General features: G+C 43.1%; 1 protein-coding gene across 1 annotated transcript in view; it reads left to right on the top strand.

The window, feature by feature from the left end:
• LOC145395719 (glutamate receptor ionotropic, delta-1-like) overlaps window positions 1–13,103 on the top strand; it is a 382,972-nt gene extending 369,869 nt beyond the window's left edge. Inside the window, exons 4-6 of the mRNA XM_080269259.1 lie at window positions 10,170–10,344; window positions 11,748–12,013; window positions 12,965–13,103. Of these exons, the coding sequence (XP_080125385.1) occupies window positions 10,170–10,344; window positions 11,748–12,013; window positions 12,965–13,103 (580 nt within the window). The remainder of the gene's footprint in view (window positions 1–10,169; window positions 10,345–11,747; window positions 12,014–12,964) is intronic.
• The last annotated feature ends 310 nt before the right edge of the window (window positions 13,104–13,413 follow it).

Below are 13,413 nucleotides of genomic sequence, written 5' to 3'. Positions count from 1 at the left end.
CCCTAGTCCCCTTTCCTGTTTGCAAGGGTTACCAGGCTTTCTCAGTCCTCGTGTATAAAAATGATCAAATCAGGAACTGTCATCATTCTGTATTTCACACTCCCTATGACTTCTAAACTTCTAAACTATGTGTCCAGTCCAGACATCTCGAAATAAACGAGACGAATTTTCTTTCGTTCTTCCTAGGAAGAACAATACATTATTATACTTGGAGCCTTTGGCTCGTACTTTATTATGCACTAAAATGATCAGTTTCTTTCAAATTAGGAAGGGCATCTTGATAAGATTTAAGGAATGCTACATCATAACGTTTAATTTGAAACATTTCCCTGAAAGAGTTTATCGTAAAAATGCCACACGAGAATATATATATATATATATATATATATATATATATATATATATATATATATATATATATATATATATATATATATATATATATATATATATATATATATACAAACAAATATTTTAATGTTATATTTATTTGCAGGTTACAGATCAGGTGCAGCTTCGTAAATCATTCATGGCAACAGTGGTATATGCTGTTATTTCACAAGAACTAGAGAGGTGAGATTCTAAGCTAAGGTTAACCTTTGCACTGCAGTGTTCATTGTTTTTACTGATAATCAGATTTAACTGCAGAAAGTTTTATGCAGCAAAAAAAAGCTATACATTGTCAAAAGATAGTCCACCTACTCGGAAACTGCCTACTTACAGATAATGTAAGTAATGAGGAAAATAATTTTAGATTTTTGTTTTACTTGCTAAAGTGGAGTAACTAGAAAATGAACCTGACAGTGCACAGAAGTCAAGAGCATTCTTCTAATGATTGCTTAGAAATGTGTAACTGGATTCGTTTGCTTGTTCACAGTAATGACACTTCTATTGATTCACTTATGTTACTAACCCCTTAACCGCGGGTATTGTTTTGGTCTGACTGTCCTCTCCCGCGGGGGTTTCAGCCAAATGTAAACAAACCTTTAAACCTTAATAACTCTGCACAGAATAAAGCTAGAGAGAGAAAAAAAAAAAAAGGTACCATTAGAAAGTACAAACCTTCAGCTTTCCATTGATGTAGGTTTCATGACTTCGTTGACTTTCACAGGACGGGGAGAGCCGTTAGAAGTGAGGGGTGTGAAATAACTATTTTACGCCCCACACACCAGTACCAAATGCCAACCACTCTCTCATAATAGTAATATAAACATATATGAACACTGTACATACGATAAACACCCACTCTGTGTTCACTGAGGTAGGTAAAAGGCACTTCCCTGCGGCTGCGCCTCACTTCACTGCGGCGGCACCCGCTCACTGACGTTTCCTGCGATCTTTTCATTCTTTCTAACTTCTAATATTATTTTACATATAATATGGGCAATGTACATTATATTTACAATGCACTTATTACTATATTGCGTCACTGGCGCATCACAGAATTACATAAGTGCCGCAGAATTCCACAAGTGCCGCAGATTCTCTTATTACAATATCACTTATTATACTGGCCAATATTTCCTTTATTTTCTAGGCAAAATATCCCTTATTACTACATTATCCATTATACAATTATTAGCAAAGCACGTCACTGTCGCATCACTATATATCACTGTCACTTTCAGTATTTACTGAGAGAGTGGTACTCGGCAAAGCACGGAGTTACACATAGAGCGACTTGGCATTCAAGGCACTGGTGTGTGCTCATTTTTCTCGTCGTAGGCCTTCGTGTGGTGGTTGAACATACTCTGCAGCAGCCCTGTGACAACCTGCCACCTGCTTTAGGAGGCAATTTCACAAGCTGGTGCCGGCTCATGTAATTGCGGCACTCAAGACGGTCAGGTTGTGTGTCAGAGTGTCGCCTCGGGATCAATGCCGTCACCTGACCAAATCGTTCAAGTAGCTGCTGCACGACAGTCTTGGAAAACTGTCTCAGTGATGGTTGCCTTATGCCCCCGACTTGTGTCTTGTAAAGAATGAAGGCATTGAGCATGCACATATCGAGCATGTGCAGGCAAGCCTTCCTGTACCATCGGGTGTTTCTCCTGAGACAGTCTATTTCGCCAATCATCATATCAGACTTATCAACGAGTCTCATATTTACATTATAATCAATGACGGCATCAGGCTTCATGATTGGCTCTCCCATCCTGTAGCTGACCTTCCCAGTTCTCTACATTTCCCCCTGTGGATGGTGCTGATCATATTGACGACCTTCTTGTCATGCCACCTGATCGCAAGAAGCTTGTCTGACTTCTTCAGGTGAACATCTCCCCTGGATGATGATGATGCTTCGGGGAAACTAGGCCACTCTTTCCTATAGCTCCGTACAGTGCCAACAGTGCCAATGCCGTGTTCAGCAAGGTATTTGGAGAGTTTCGGTGCTGTGTAATAATTGTCTGTGTACAGCACATGATTACCACCAAAATACCTCTCCATCAGCACTTTTACAACGGAGCCAGAGAAGCCAAGAGGGTCTTTCCTGTTCACATCCATTGTGCTAGCCGAGTAAATGACAAAATCCAGTATATACCCCGTCTCACAGTCACACAGCACAAAGAACTTTATCCCAAAGCGGTGGCGTTTGCTGGGGATGTACTGCATGAATTTGAGACGTCCTCTGAACAATACCAGGGACTCGTCTATGACGACTTTCTGCATAGGCCTGAAAAATCGCATAAATCGATCCCTAATCCTGTTGAGAAAATCCCTCACTTTCCACAAAGGGTCAGTTTGGGATGGGTTGTCATTGTCAGCGAAGTGCAGGTATCCAAGCAGCTGTCGGAACCGATCCCGTGACATATACTTCCCGAATATGGGGATAGTAGTTATGTCATCCACGAGCCAGTACTCCTCCAACTCATGTCTCTTTATATGGGGCATCAAAAACAGTGCAGAGAACAAACAGCTCTCTGATCCCGACAGGCAACCACGACACTTGCTTTGGTGAGCCAATAGGTCCCAGCCCTTGTGCTGCACACTGAGTTGCATACCTATTGGTCTCATCGCTGACATGCTGCACAATTTCATCATCAAGGAAGGCCAGGAAGTAATCAACAAACTCATCACCTGCGTTGCATGGGAAGGCAGGCTGTATTCCAGCATTTGTCATATCAAACGGTGGATTGTGTGGCTGGAAATCTCCACCGTCAGACCAAACAAATGCATCCACTTGCCCTGTGCGTGGTTCAGTGGCAGGGGCAGGTTGCATTCCACTCGTTTCCCCGTGAGAAGGAGCTGATGTAGAGGCAATGGGTGAGGCAGGAGGTGAGGCAGGAGGCAAGCGGGAGGTGGGTGAGGCAGGAGGCAACGGGGAGGGGGGTGAGTGCGGGGGCGGTGAGTGGGGGGGTGGCGCGGGTGAGGGAACTGAGCGGGGGGCAGGCGGGGGGGTTTCTGACCTGGTGCGTGGTGAAACTTGACCCTTTCTACCCCGCTTATCACCTCGCTTATCGCCCAGCTTTGCCCTCCAACTGCCACGCATCCCCTTTGTTCTAGGCCTGCCTGCACGGCCTGCACGGCCTGCCTTCCCTCGCTTTGCAGGCTTTGGTAATTCGTACTCCTCAGATGATGTAGACTGAGGAGAGGGCACGACAGATGATGATGATGATGATGTGAGGGCAATTGGGCTAGGGGAACGGGAAATTGATGGGAAATGCGTACTAGGGCCTAGTGTGGGAGACGTGAGCCTGCGCTTCACTCCCTTCCCATGTGCAATACCAGATTTGCCCATAGGAGCCTTTCCTTTCCCAGAGTAAGTTGGGGGTGGTGGGGGGGAATCAACACGATCACTTTCATCACTGTCACTATCAATGGAAAATGGTTCACCACCAATCACTGCCAAATCATCACTGCTTGCTGTGAGTGTGTCACTTTCACTGCCACAATCAAGAGTAGTACTTACAGTTTTGTCCAGCTCATTTCTAATTTCAGGAGTGCTCAACCCCTTCTGCCTCGCCGTCGGCAGTTCCTTTACCGGTGTAGAGGTAGAGGGAACACTAGCACTAATCACTGTAGAGGAGGAAGCGAGCGACGATGAGTCGGGACGGAGCGCCATTATCACGCACAGAGCTGGACAGATACTGACTGACGCAGGTCAGGGCAGGGGTGGGGGGGGGGCCCCTCGGGGTTGGAGGAGGGAGGTGTGGGATGGCTGGCGTGAAAGAACTCGACAGCTACTCTTGCGTGAGAATATTTGCGCGCCGGGAAAACGCGCGGTGTTCAAAATATTCACGATCATTCCAGAATGCCACCCGCGGTTTGGTCCAGTTTTGTCGCCGTCATTCTGGAATGACACCCGCGGTTAAAGGGCTAAGCAACATTAGTAAGCCTAAGAAAGTCCAACCCATAATGAAGGGGTTAAAAACTGGCTCGGTTTAACTCATCTTTTAAAAAAGAATCTTATTTCAGCCGATGAAAAAAAAAAAAATGTCAGTACCAACCTGTTATTGTCGGGCAGTGCATCCAAGAAGGACTATAGATTCACCTATGAGAAAAATATTTTACCTGCGCCTAATTCTTGATTATTTTCGTCTTCTCAGCATAATAAACAGGACTGGGAAGGATAGATGGATAGGATGATGGTGATGGTGTTGTAAATAATATAACGTAGCTTCTTGTAGTCTGACAATGTTCAATGGTAAAGGAAATGATCTGGAGGGTATGCATGGAGCCATGGGAAGATGATAAAGCTGGAAACGTAAAAAATCTGTAATATTTCAGTAGTTTCCAGATGGAACTTCAGTTTCAGCTGTAATAATAATAATAATAATAATTATTATTATTATTATTATTTGCGATAGCGAAACTGGTATTGTTTTCAATCTGTCTGTCTTTCTGTCTGTCTCTCCGTGTTTCTGTTGGCACGATAACTTCGCAACCGCTTAAGATATCATTACAAAATTTTACAGGTCTGTAGTAGATAAAAAATCGATAATGAGTTCCAAATTGGTGAAAGTAGGTGAAGATCTGTTTGTATTTTACCATGATAACTTTGCACCCGCTCAAAATATCATCACAAAATTTTACAAGTGTGTAGTAGGGATGAAAACCAACGAGTTAGAAATTGGTCAAGGTCAAGGTCATGTTCCAAGCCGCGCTAGATATGTATCAGCTTGCGGCTGGTGTGATTCCCCCTTTGGGAGGGCCTCTAGTTATCGCCCACCTTACGAAGTGGAGCAATAATGTTTTTCCCTGCCTCAGTGTGTGTGTGTGTGTGTGTGTTCTCATTATATCTCATGAACGGCTTGAGCTATCAACATGAAACTTTCAGGGCCACAAGATGTGGCCAAAAACTTGGCCGAGTTCAAAAGTCGCCACACGGGGTCAAGGTCAAGGTCACCAAAATGGCTGCCATAGGTCAACTATTTTTTATCACCCGCCTTTAGCACCATTATATCTCATGAACGGCTTCACTATCAACATGAATCCTTCAAGGTATCAAGATATGGCCAAAATCTTGGCCGAGTTCGAAAATGGGCACCCGGGGTCAAGGTTTAGGTCAGAAACATGGCTGCCAAAAATCAAGTATTATTTACAGCATGCCTGTGGCACAAATATATCTCATAAACGGCTTGAGCTATCAACAGGAAACCTTCAGCATATCAAGATATGGCCAAAATCTTGGACTTGTCCAACAGTCTATTTTGGTGGGCAATTAGCATCCGGATTCCGAATGATTTATTTCATTCTTAATTACCGTATTATTATTTTTATTACTGATATTATTAACCCGCGCCGTCCCGGGGACGTACTTCCACGTCCTCACATTTTGTCACAGCTTATCCCGGGGACGTACTTCAACGTCCTGCAATTGCAAGGTTCATAATTTCCACAATTTTCAAAATTCGCGGGAGATTTTCGTTTCGCCCGGGTACCCAAGCCTCCCCTACCTGCCGCCAGGCAGGCAGCGTCCTAGACCCCGCGTGACCCGCGCTCGCCCTTGTCTCGGTCACTCACCTGCCAGCAGTGACCCAGGTCAGACATGGCGCGGAAAGGTCTCTCAGACGAGGAAATCGCATCCGTCCTGGAAGCCTTCACTGGAGACAGTGATTCTTCACTCGATGATGATGTGGTGGATCGCGATTACGTCCAGCCAGAGGAAGAAATAAGTAGCAGTGATGAGGAGGTCCCTTCGCCCCGAAAAACGCGGTATGTGACATACCGTAAGGCAAGGGAAAGCTAGCCTGCTCCCCAACCACGTGCACAGCTATCTCTCCATCACGATTCTGATCAGGACGAGGATGAGGACAATGAGGATGACGGAGGCCTAGGACGTGATATCGCCGCATGGTTGGGAAAGGAGAAAATTTCACCACGTGGATCAGAAGGTGGGGCGAGACGACACCTAAGGTATGGTCAAAGTACTTTGTCTGGGGAAGTGGCAAGTGGTGTGGTGGGACTGCTGGGAGAAAGGGAAAGTGTTGTGGCAGCAGCACGGGGTGAAAGTGAGAGTGGTGTGGGGGTAGTGCGGGGTGAAGGGGCCAGTGGTGTGAGGGAGGCAGCACGAGCACGTGGTGCTCGTAGGCCTATGGGAGAGGAGGTTGAGTCACTCCCCAGCACTTCTTTCGCCCCTGAATATTCACAAACTTCCTCCCCACAGCCCCAGGATGTGGGGAAAGGAAAGAAAGGGAAGGGAAAGGGTAAAGGAAAAGGGAGAGGGAAGAGAAGTGCGAGTGATGAGAGGCGCCGCTCTCCACCTCCCCAACCTCCCCCACCACCCTCACCTCCCCACCCTGACGAAGGGGACGATGGTGTCGTGGCTGGAGACGGTGGTGTCACGTGGAACTGGGAGGATGGGAGTAATTTTACTCCCATCATTCACCCTTTCACTGAGGAGTGGCGGTCAGGTTGCATGGCTCCAGGTGTAAATGCTGGGTCGTCACGGTTAGATTTTTTCAACTTGTTTTTTGGTGAGGCGTTTGTTGGGCGAATAGTAGAACAGACAAATATTTTTTCACAATCCCAGCGCCTTGAAAGTGAACGCTTAGGAACCACAAGCAAGCATGCAGAACAGTATGACTATCCCGTGACTATTTCAGAGATGTTCCTATTTTTTGCCCTGGTAATCTTGATGGGTGTGGTGAGGAAAAATCAAATTCCTGCCTACTGGACAACGGACCCAATCATCCTCACACCTTTCTTTGGAAAGGTGATGGGTCGTAACAGATTTCAGTTTATTCTCGGCCGCCTCCACTTTTTTGATGCAGATGATCCAGCCAATGCAAATAACACCGATAAAATGAGGAGAATTAGGCTGGTATTTGATCATTTACGGGAAATGTTCTGCTCCTCATTTTATCCCTACAGAGACCTCGTCATAGACGAGAGTCTTGTGTTGTGGAGAGGCAATATTTCCTTTAGGCAGTACATACCCAGCAAGAGACACCGTTTCAGGTTCAAGATCTTTGTTATGTGTGACTGTAAGACTGGTTATGTGCAAGACATAGTCTTGTACACGGGCGCACAGACAGATATAATAGAAGATCGGAGTATAGGACTCTCTGGGGCCGTGGTGAAGACAATGATAGAAGAGTACCTTCATCGTGGTCATGTGTTGTACCTGGACAACTGGTACACTAGCCCTCTTCTCGCTAGGTTCCTCCACCAACATGACACAGGAGTCTGTGGTATAGTCAAGAGAAACCGTCGCCATATGGTCAAGATAGGGAGGAAACTTGACAAGAATGAGGTGGTTTTCCTCCAGGCCAATAACATCCTTGCAACCCTGTGGAACCACAACAGGGAAGTTTGCCTTCTATCAACTGTTCACAACCCCCTGATGCACCGCACAGACTCCGTGGATCACCGTAGCGAGAGGAGGCGCAACGTATGGAAACCAGAGTCTGTACTTGCCTATAATCTGAACATGAGGCAAGTTGATCAGTCAGACTCGATGATTTCAAGTGTTGACTGTGCCAGGACCACGATGAAGTGGTACAAGAAACTCTTTTTCCACTTGCTCGACATCACGGTCCTGAACGCCCACTACCTGCACGCAATGACCACCGGAGTATCCGAGACCTTTGAGGGGTTTGTGAGGGAGCTGGCACGTGAAATAATCGCCCAGCATGCCCAGGACAGACCCCCACACCGCCCCCGCGCCCCCCGTGCTGCTCAGACTCCCCTACGTCTTGCAGGCCGCCACTACCCCAGTGCAATCCCTTCCGAACCAAACCGTCGTAAACCCCAGCGTCGCTGCCATGTATGTAGGCACTCGACAGTCAGACCATCCACGCAGAGAAAAGACATTAGATACGAGTGTGTCGAGTGCAATGTTGCGTTGTGCCTTCAGCCTTGTTTCAAGGAATATCATAATTTCCTACACTACTGAAACTGTGTGGGAAGGCGAAATGACGCTCATGATAATGGTAAGGCCAGTCAGTAGGTGCTAAGTCAAATATAAAGTTGAAACGGGTGTTATTTTTTCAGAAAAGTAATGTATAAGATGAGAATTAGTGTAAGTGGAAAGAATTGTTATCAAAACTACACCCACTGTGTAAATCTGGTCAGTAAATATGTGATAGCAAGGAAATAAAGTGGAAACGGGTGTAATGTTAGCATGAATAAAACATATAAGTTGAACATTACTGTAAGTTGTCATAATTGATGTCACGATTACACCCACATTCTGGTCAGTAAGTATGTGATAGGAATTATATACAGTGGAAGATGTTGTAATGTTAGTAGTAAGGTATTTTATAAGTTGATTACTAGTGTAAGATGAAACAAATGATATTGCGATAACACTCCCTGTGTAAGTACGCGATAATATGACGCTAAGTTCCATCGTACGTTCAGAAATGATGTGATATCAATTATATCAAGTGTTTATATGTGCAATGTTAGTGTAGAATTATATAAGTACAAAAATAGGTTGTAAGTTGAATTAGTTGTCATAGCGACTTCACCGTGTGTGTTACTATGCGCTAATATTACGCTATATATTTACGTAAGGCCTGAAATAATCTCAAAACAGTTCTATAAAGTTGAAAAGTGTATAATAATATTAGAAAAGTATTATGTATGTAGAAAAAGCACAATACGAGTTGAAACAACAGTCACAGCGAGTTCACTCACTACGTAAATAAGCGCTAACATTACGCTAAATGTTATCAAAAGGCCTGTGAATACGTAAAAACAGTTCAATAAAATGTAAAATGGTATAATGTTATTGTAGAAGTATTATGTAAGTAAAAAAAATTATATGTATCATGATTTTAGAATGTTAGCGATTCATCGTGACCAAGTTGGCCGATTTTGCTCGTTTCACACGATGGTACAATGCTTATTTCTGCTCTATTTTTGTATAAAATCCAATATACTCTTTTATCACATGTTTTTATGTTTGTAATAAATTCATTTCTACTTACTTTCATTGTTTCCCAAACTTATAATACCATAGAAAACGTTTGAGACTCACACCGCCTAGGGAGAACACGGGGCCAGGTGGGACCAAGGCATACCTGGTTAAGCTAATTAGGGACCCCGGGGACCACTTTCTTTGCCACTGACCATTGTTTCTGACCAAAAGCGAAAGTTTAAGCAAAAAAAAAAAAAGGGTCGAAAAATGCCCGGGATTGGTGGGTACCAGTGGTCGAAAAGTGGCCGGGACGGGGCGGGTTAAAACTATTATTTATTATTATTATTATTATTATTATTATTACTTAAGAGGAGACTGGAGTGACATGGGGAGACAGGCTGACGAATGAGGATATAAAGAAGCGTTGTGGTGTGGATGTGGATGTGATAGGAAGCGTTATGAGGAACACACTGAGGTAGTTTGGCCATGTGGAGAGGATGGAGGGTGAAAGACTGACGAAGAGAGTGTATGTGAGTGAGATGGAGGGGGGAAGAGGGAGGGGGAGGCCGAGGATGAGATGGAGGGATGGGGTGGAGAGGTATATGAGAGAGGGGTGTGTGAGTTGGGAGCAGGGCAGTGAAATGGCGGGGGACAGGACAACGTGGAGGCGATTTGTTTGTGGCCACCCCAAACGGGATTGAGGCGTCTGGCAATAGATAGATAGAGAGATTATTATTATTACTATTACTATTACAACTGCTGTATTATTATTATTGTTGTTCGAAACAATTTCTTTCCTATGGTTAGATGCAACAAATGGCTATAACATCTACAGACGTAGCCTCTTTAATTATACCAATGTTTCCAGATGGGATTTCACTTTCGCCTATGACCAAGCTGCTGGTAAATTCGCCATGGCCACTCCGGTCATAACACCCAGTTGGCTGAGCTTCTGCTACCCACTGAGTGGCCAAGTGTGGATCGGTGTCTTGGCTTGTACGCTGACTGTCTGCTTCACACTTGTCAAGGTAAACATGCAAGTGGTCAGTCACGGCAGCATCCAGTATTAGTAATAACAGGCAGCAGAAAACGATTCCTTATGTTATTATTATTATTATTTATTATTATTATTATTATTATTAGTAGTAGTAGTAGTAGTAGTACTAGTAGTAGTAGTAGTAGTATTGCTATTGCAGTTGTTGTTGTTGTTTATCATCAATAAGACGTGGGCCATTCTCAATTAGCAGCCCGGGGTCGTCTTCCAGTGTTAGTCACACACGTAAATGTATTTTCACAAGGCAGTGCTTCTGTTTAGCTCCTTCAGGATTTTTACACAAATGTGCTTTACTCTAACGAAGCACAATATAGTTCTTCATTTTAGCGAATTCCAGTATGTTGCCATATCTGTCTGTTGCCATTGTTCTTTATTGTTTTATACTCACCGAGGACAATGATGCATTTAACCCTCTCATGGTCGCGTTTTCTTGTTCTTCCCTTTTACATAACATGACCCAACAGTATATGATTTACATTTAGGTGAATGTGTCAGTGGAGACAGTTGCTTATTCTGGTACCATAAACACTCCCTTGGTCAGGTTAATTCTGTTATCTTTTCCAGTTAACTCCAGACGATAGGTTCAAGTGAGTGTTTAACATGAGACTCACAGGTGAAAATCAGAGTAAGCGATGAAGAAATATAATGAAAAAATATTAGTTACATTTAACAGGTATAAGTACAAAGACTCTTCCTGAATGATGTTTGACTCATGCATTAAGAAATTAAAGAATATATATTGCTGGTTTTATACAACATATCCTTAAACACTTTGCTGGAATATATATTAATGGTACACATGAGTAAAGAATGGGTTCGGATTGTTACTTCCACCCCGAGCCTATACTACAGCCACCACTGTCATGTAAGTGGTAGGCTACTTCACACTTGTTGATTTCTTGAAACCACAACATGGAATTGTAAATTAATTTTGCTTTCATACAGTTTTAATTTGGTCTGCTTTTTTGACGAAGAAAGAACTATAGCCATTCCTAATCAAATAAACTCTAAAATAATAAATAATACATCATACCTTCACTATAACCAATATCTGACTATTCCATAACATTTTCACTGTTTTACAGCGTGATATATGTAGCCAAAAAATTACATTAAGAAATGCAGAAAAAGATCAAATTTACTTTACGAAACTGGACATACCAAGCAGCTCGCAAAAAAAAAAAAAAAATGGTGCGAATGACCTCATTAGAACTGTGTGTCTTCCTGACGGTAGCAGATGCGAGAAGGTGCACTTGCTTTCATGGCTCGTATTATCAAAACCATTCCACTGTCCGAAACATCACTGCTCGCCCCTATGAAACAATAAAGAAACAGCTACACATTCATATAATCGTATATGTACGTATATCACTGTATATGTATGTTATACAGATTACGAGGAGGAAAATGTGGCAAACGCGGCATGGAGTGCTGAGTACTGGATCGGTGGTGTTGGAGTCTGTGGGCACCCTGTTGGGCCAGGGACTGTTCGGACGCCTCTCAACCAGCCACTCCAACCACATCCTGGTCGGTACTTGGTTGTTCTTCGGTGTGGTGGTGGGCACAGCATATCGCGCCAGCCTCATTGCTTCCCTGACCCTTCCAAGGATGCCACCCAGACCAGAGACAGTTGAGGAGCTTGTCAAAGTAGTTGACAGGTGAGATATCGAAGAACAAACGTTTGGATGCAAAGGTACTGGATGATATTGAAACGTAAGTTGATGCTGGGCCCTTTGGTTATGCTCTGTCACTGCATCAAAGCTCTATTTTTCCCCTCATTAACAACACATCACACAGTGAGTTAGCTTTCACCCAGCAGCTGGTGTTTTATTCAAACCCTTCGATACGGTACTTTTAGCCCTGATTGTTCAAAAGCAGGGCAACACTGAAAAAATCAATAAATGGAGTTCTCAAGTACCACGTAATACATCATCCGGATTTACTTTTTTCTTGTTTTCTTTACTTTTGTGCTCACCGCTCTCGTAACCTTATTCACTTCCGCATGCAATGTTCTCCAGAGACATCGCTACGGTAAGGTCTTTTGCTTATGCTTCCTCCACTGTCTGCCTCAATACATGGATTAGATCCGCACATACTGTAGCACTTTTGAAATTATTCAGTTCATTGCTTATCATATATTCAGATAGCTGTGTAACTTTATCATTATTATTACTAAACTACAATAGGATAAATGCAAGGATTGTGCTGTAATAAACGGTAGAGACAAAGACCAAATAAAAACACTATAGTTCTATAGGTCTTTCAATATAACTTGCACGTTTTTTTTTTTTTTTTCAGTTTTTTTCAGTTTAACTTGTCCCATTTTGTTTTTTAATTTTTAGCTTATTTCACGAAACTCAGTGGCAGGAAGGGACAATACTACGTCTTGCTTTCTTTCCATAGGACTTCTTCGTGACTAGCATCATATCTTAGTTATAATTAAATTATCACAAGTTAGCATTCGAGATGCAAATATGGCAATTTTAGGCCAATTTTAAAGTTAACCAAAAAAAAATACTAAATGTATCTTGAAGTTAAGTTTTGGTGTGTTATTCTAGGGGCCTCAGTAGTAATACTAATTAAACAGTTTCTATTTGTACATGTTACAGGGTGACAATAAGATCTTCTAATGGTACATACAAGAAGTTCTATTTAAACTCTGAATCAAGTGCCTTTAGAGAACTTGGGAGCATGATGGTCGAGGAAGATGATATGGACGGATTCAACGCAACTCTGAAGATGAAGTGAGTTAGTTTTACTTACAGTGATACTTTTATTTTTTTTAAATAACAGAACAGAAAAAGGAAAAACAAATGACTAAAATAAATCCATACACCAAATTACTGGTGTCCTCGATTTATAAAAATCTGTAACAGTTGTGCTTGAAAAGCTGAAGGTTGAAGTTTGGTGGGAAACAACTCTGGGGAAGCGAGTTGCAAAGAGATGCAGTTCTGGGAATAAAAGATTTCCGATAGGCAGAAATTCTGCAATATGGCAGTGTGACATTCCAGTCATGAGCGCTACCAGATGCCCATGTAGCACAGTGGAAGGTATGGAG

The sequence above is a fragment of the Coenobita brevimanus genome, chromosome 33, assembly GCF_032717465.1.
Source record: "Coenobita brevimanus isolate Jiangsu-jjx chromosome 33, ASM3271746v2, whole genome shotgun sequence".
Classification (NCBI taxonomy): Eukaryota; Metazoa; Arthropoda; class Malacostraca; order Decapoda; family Coenobitidae; genus Coenobita; species Coenobita brevimanus.
Note: the sequence above shows the minus strand (reverse complement) of the source record. Positions and strands in the feature narration are given on the sequence as shown.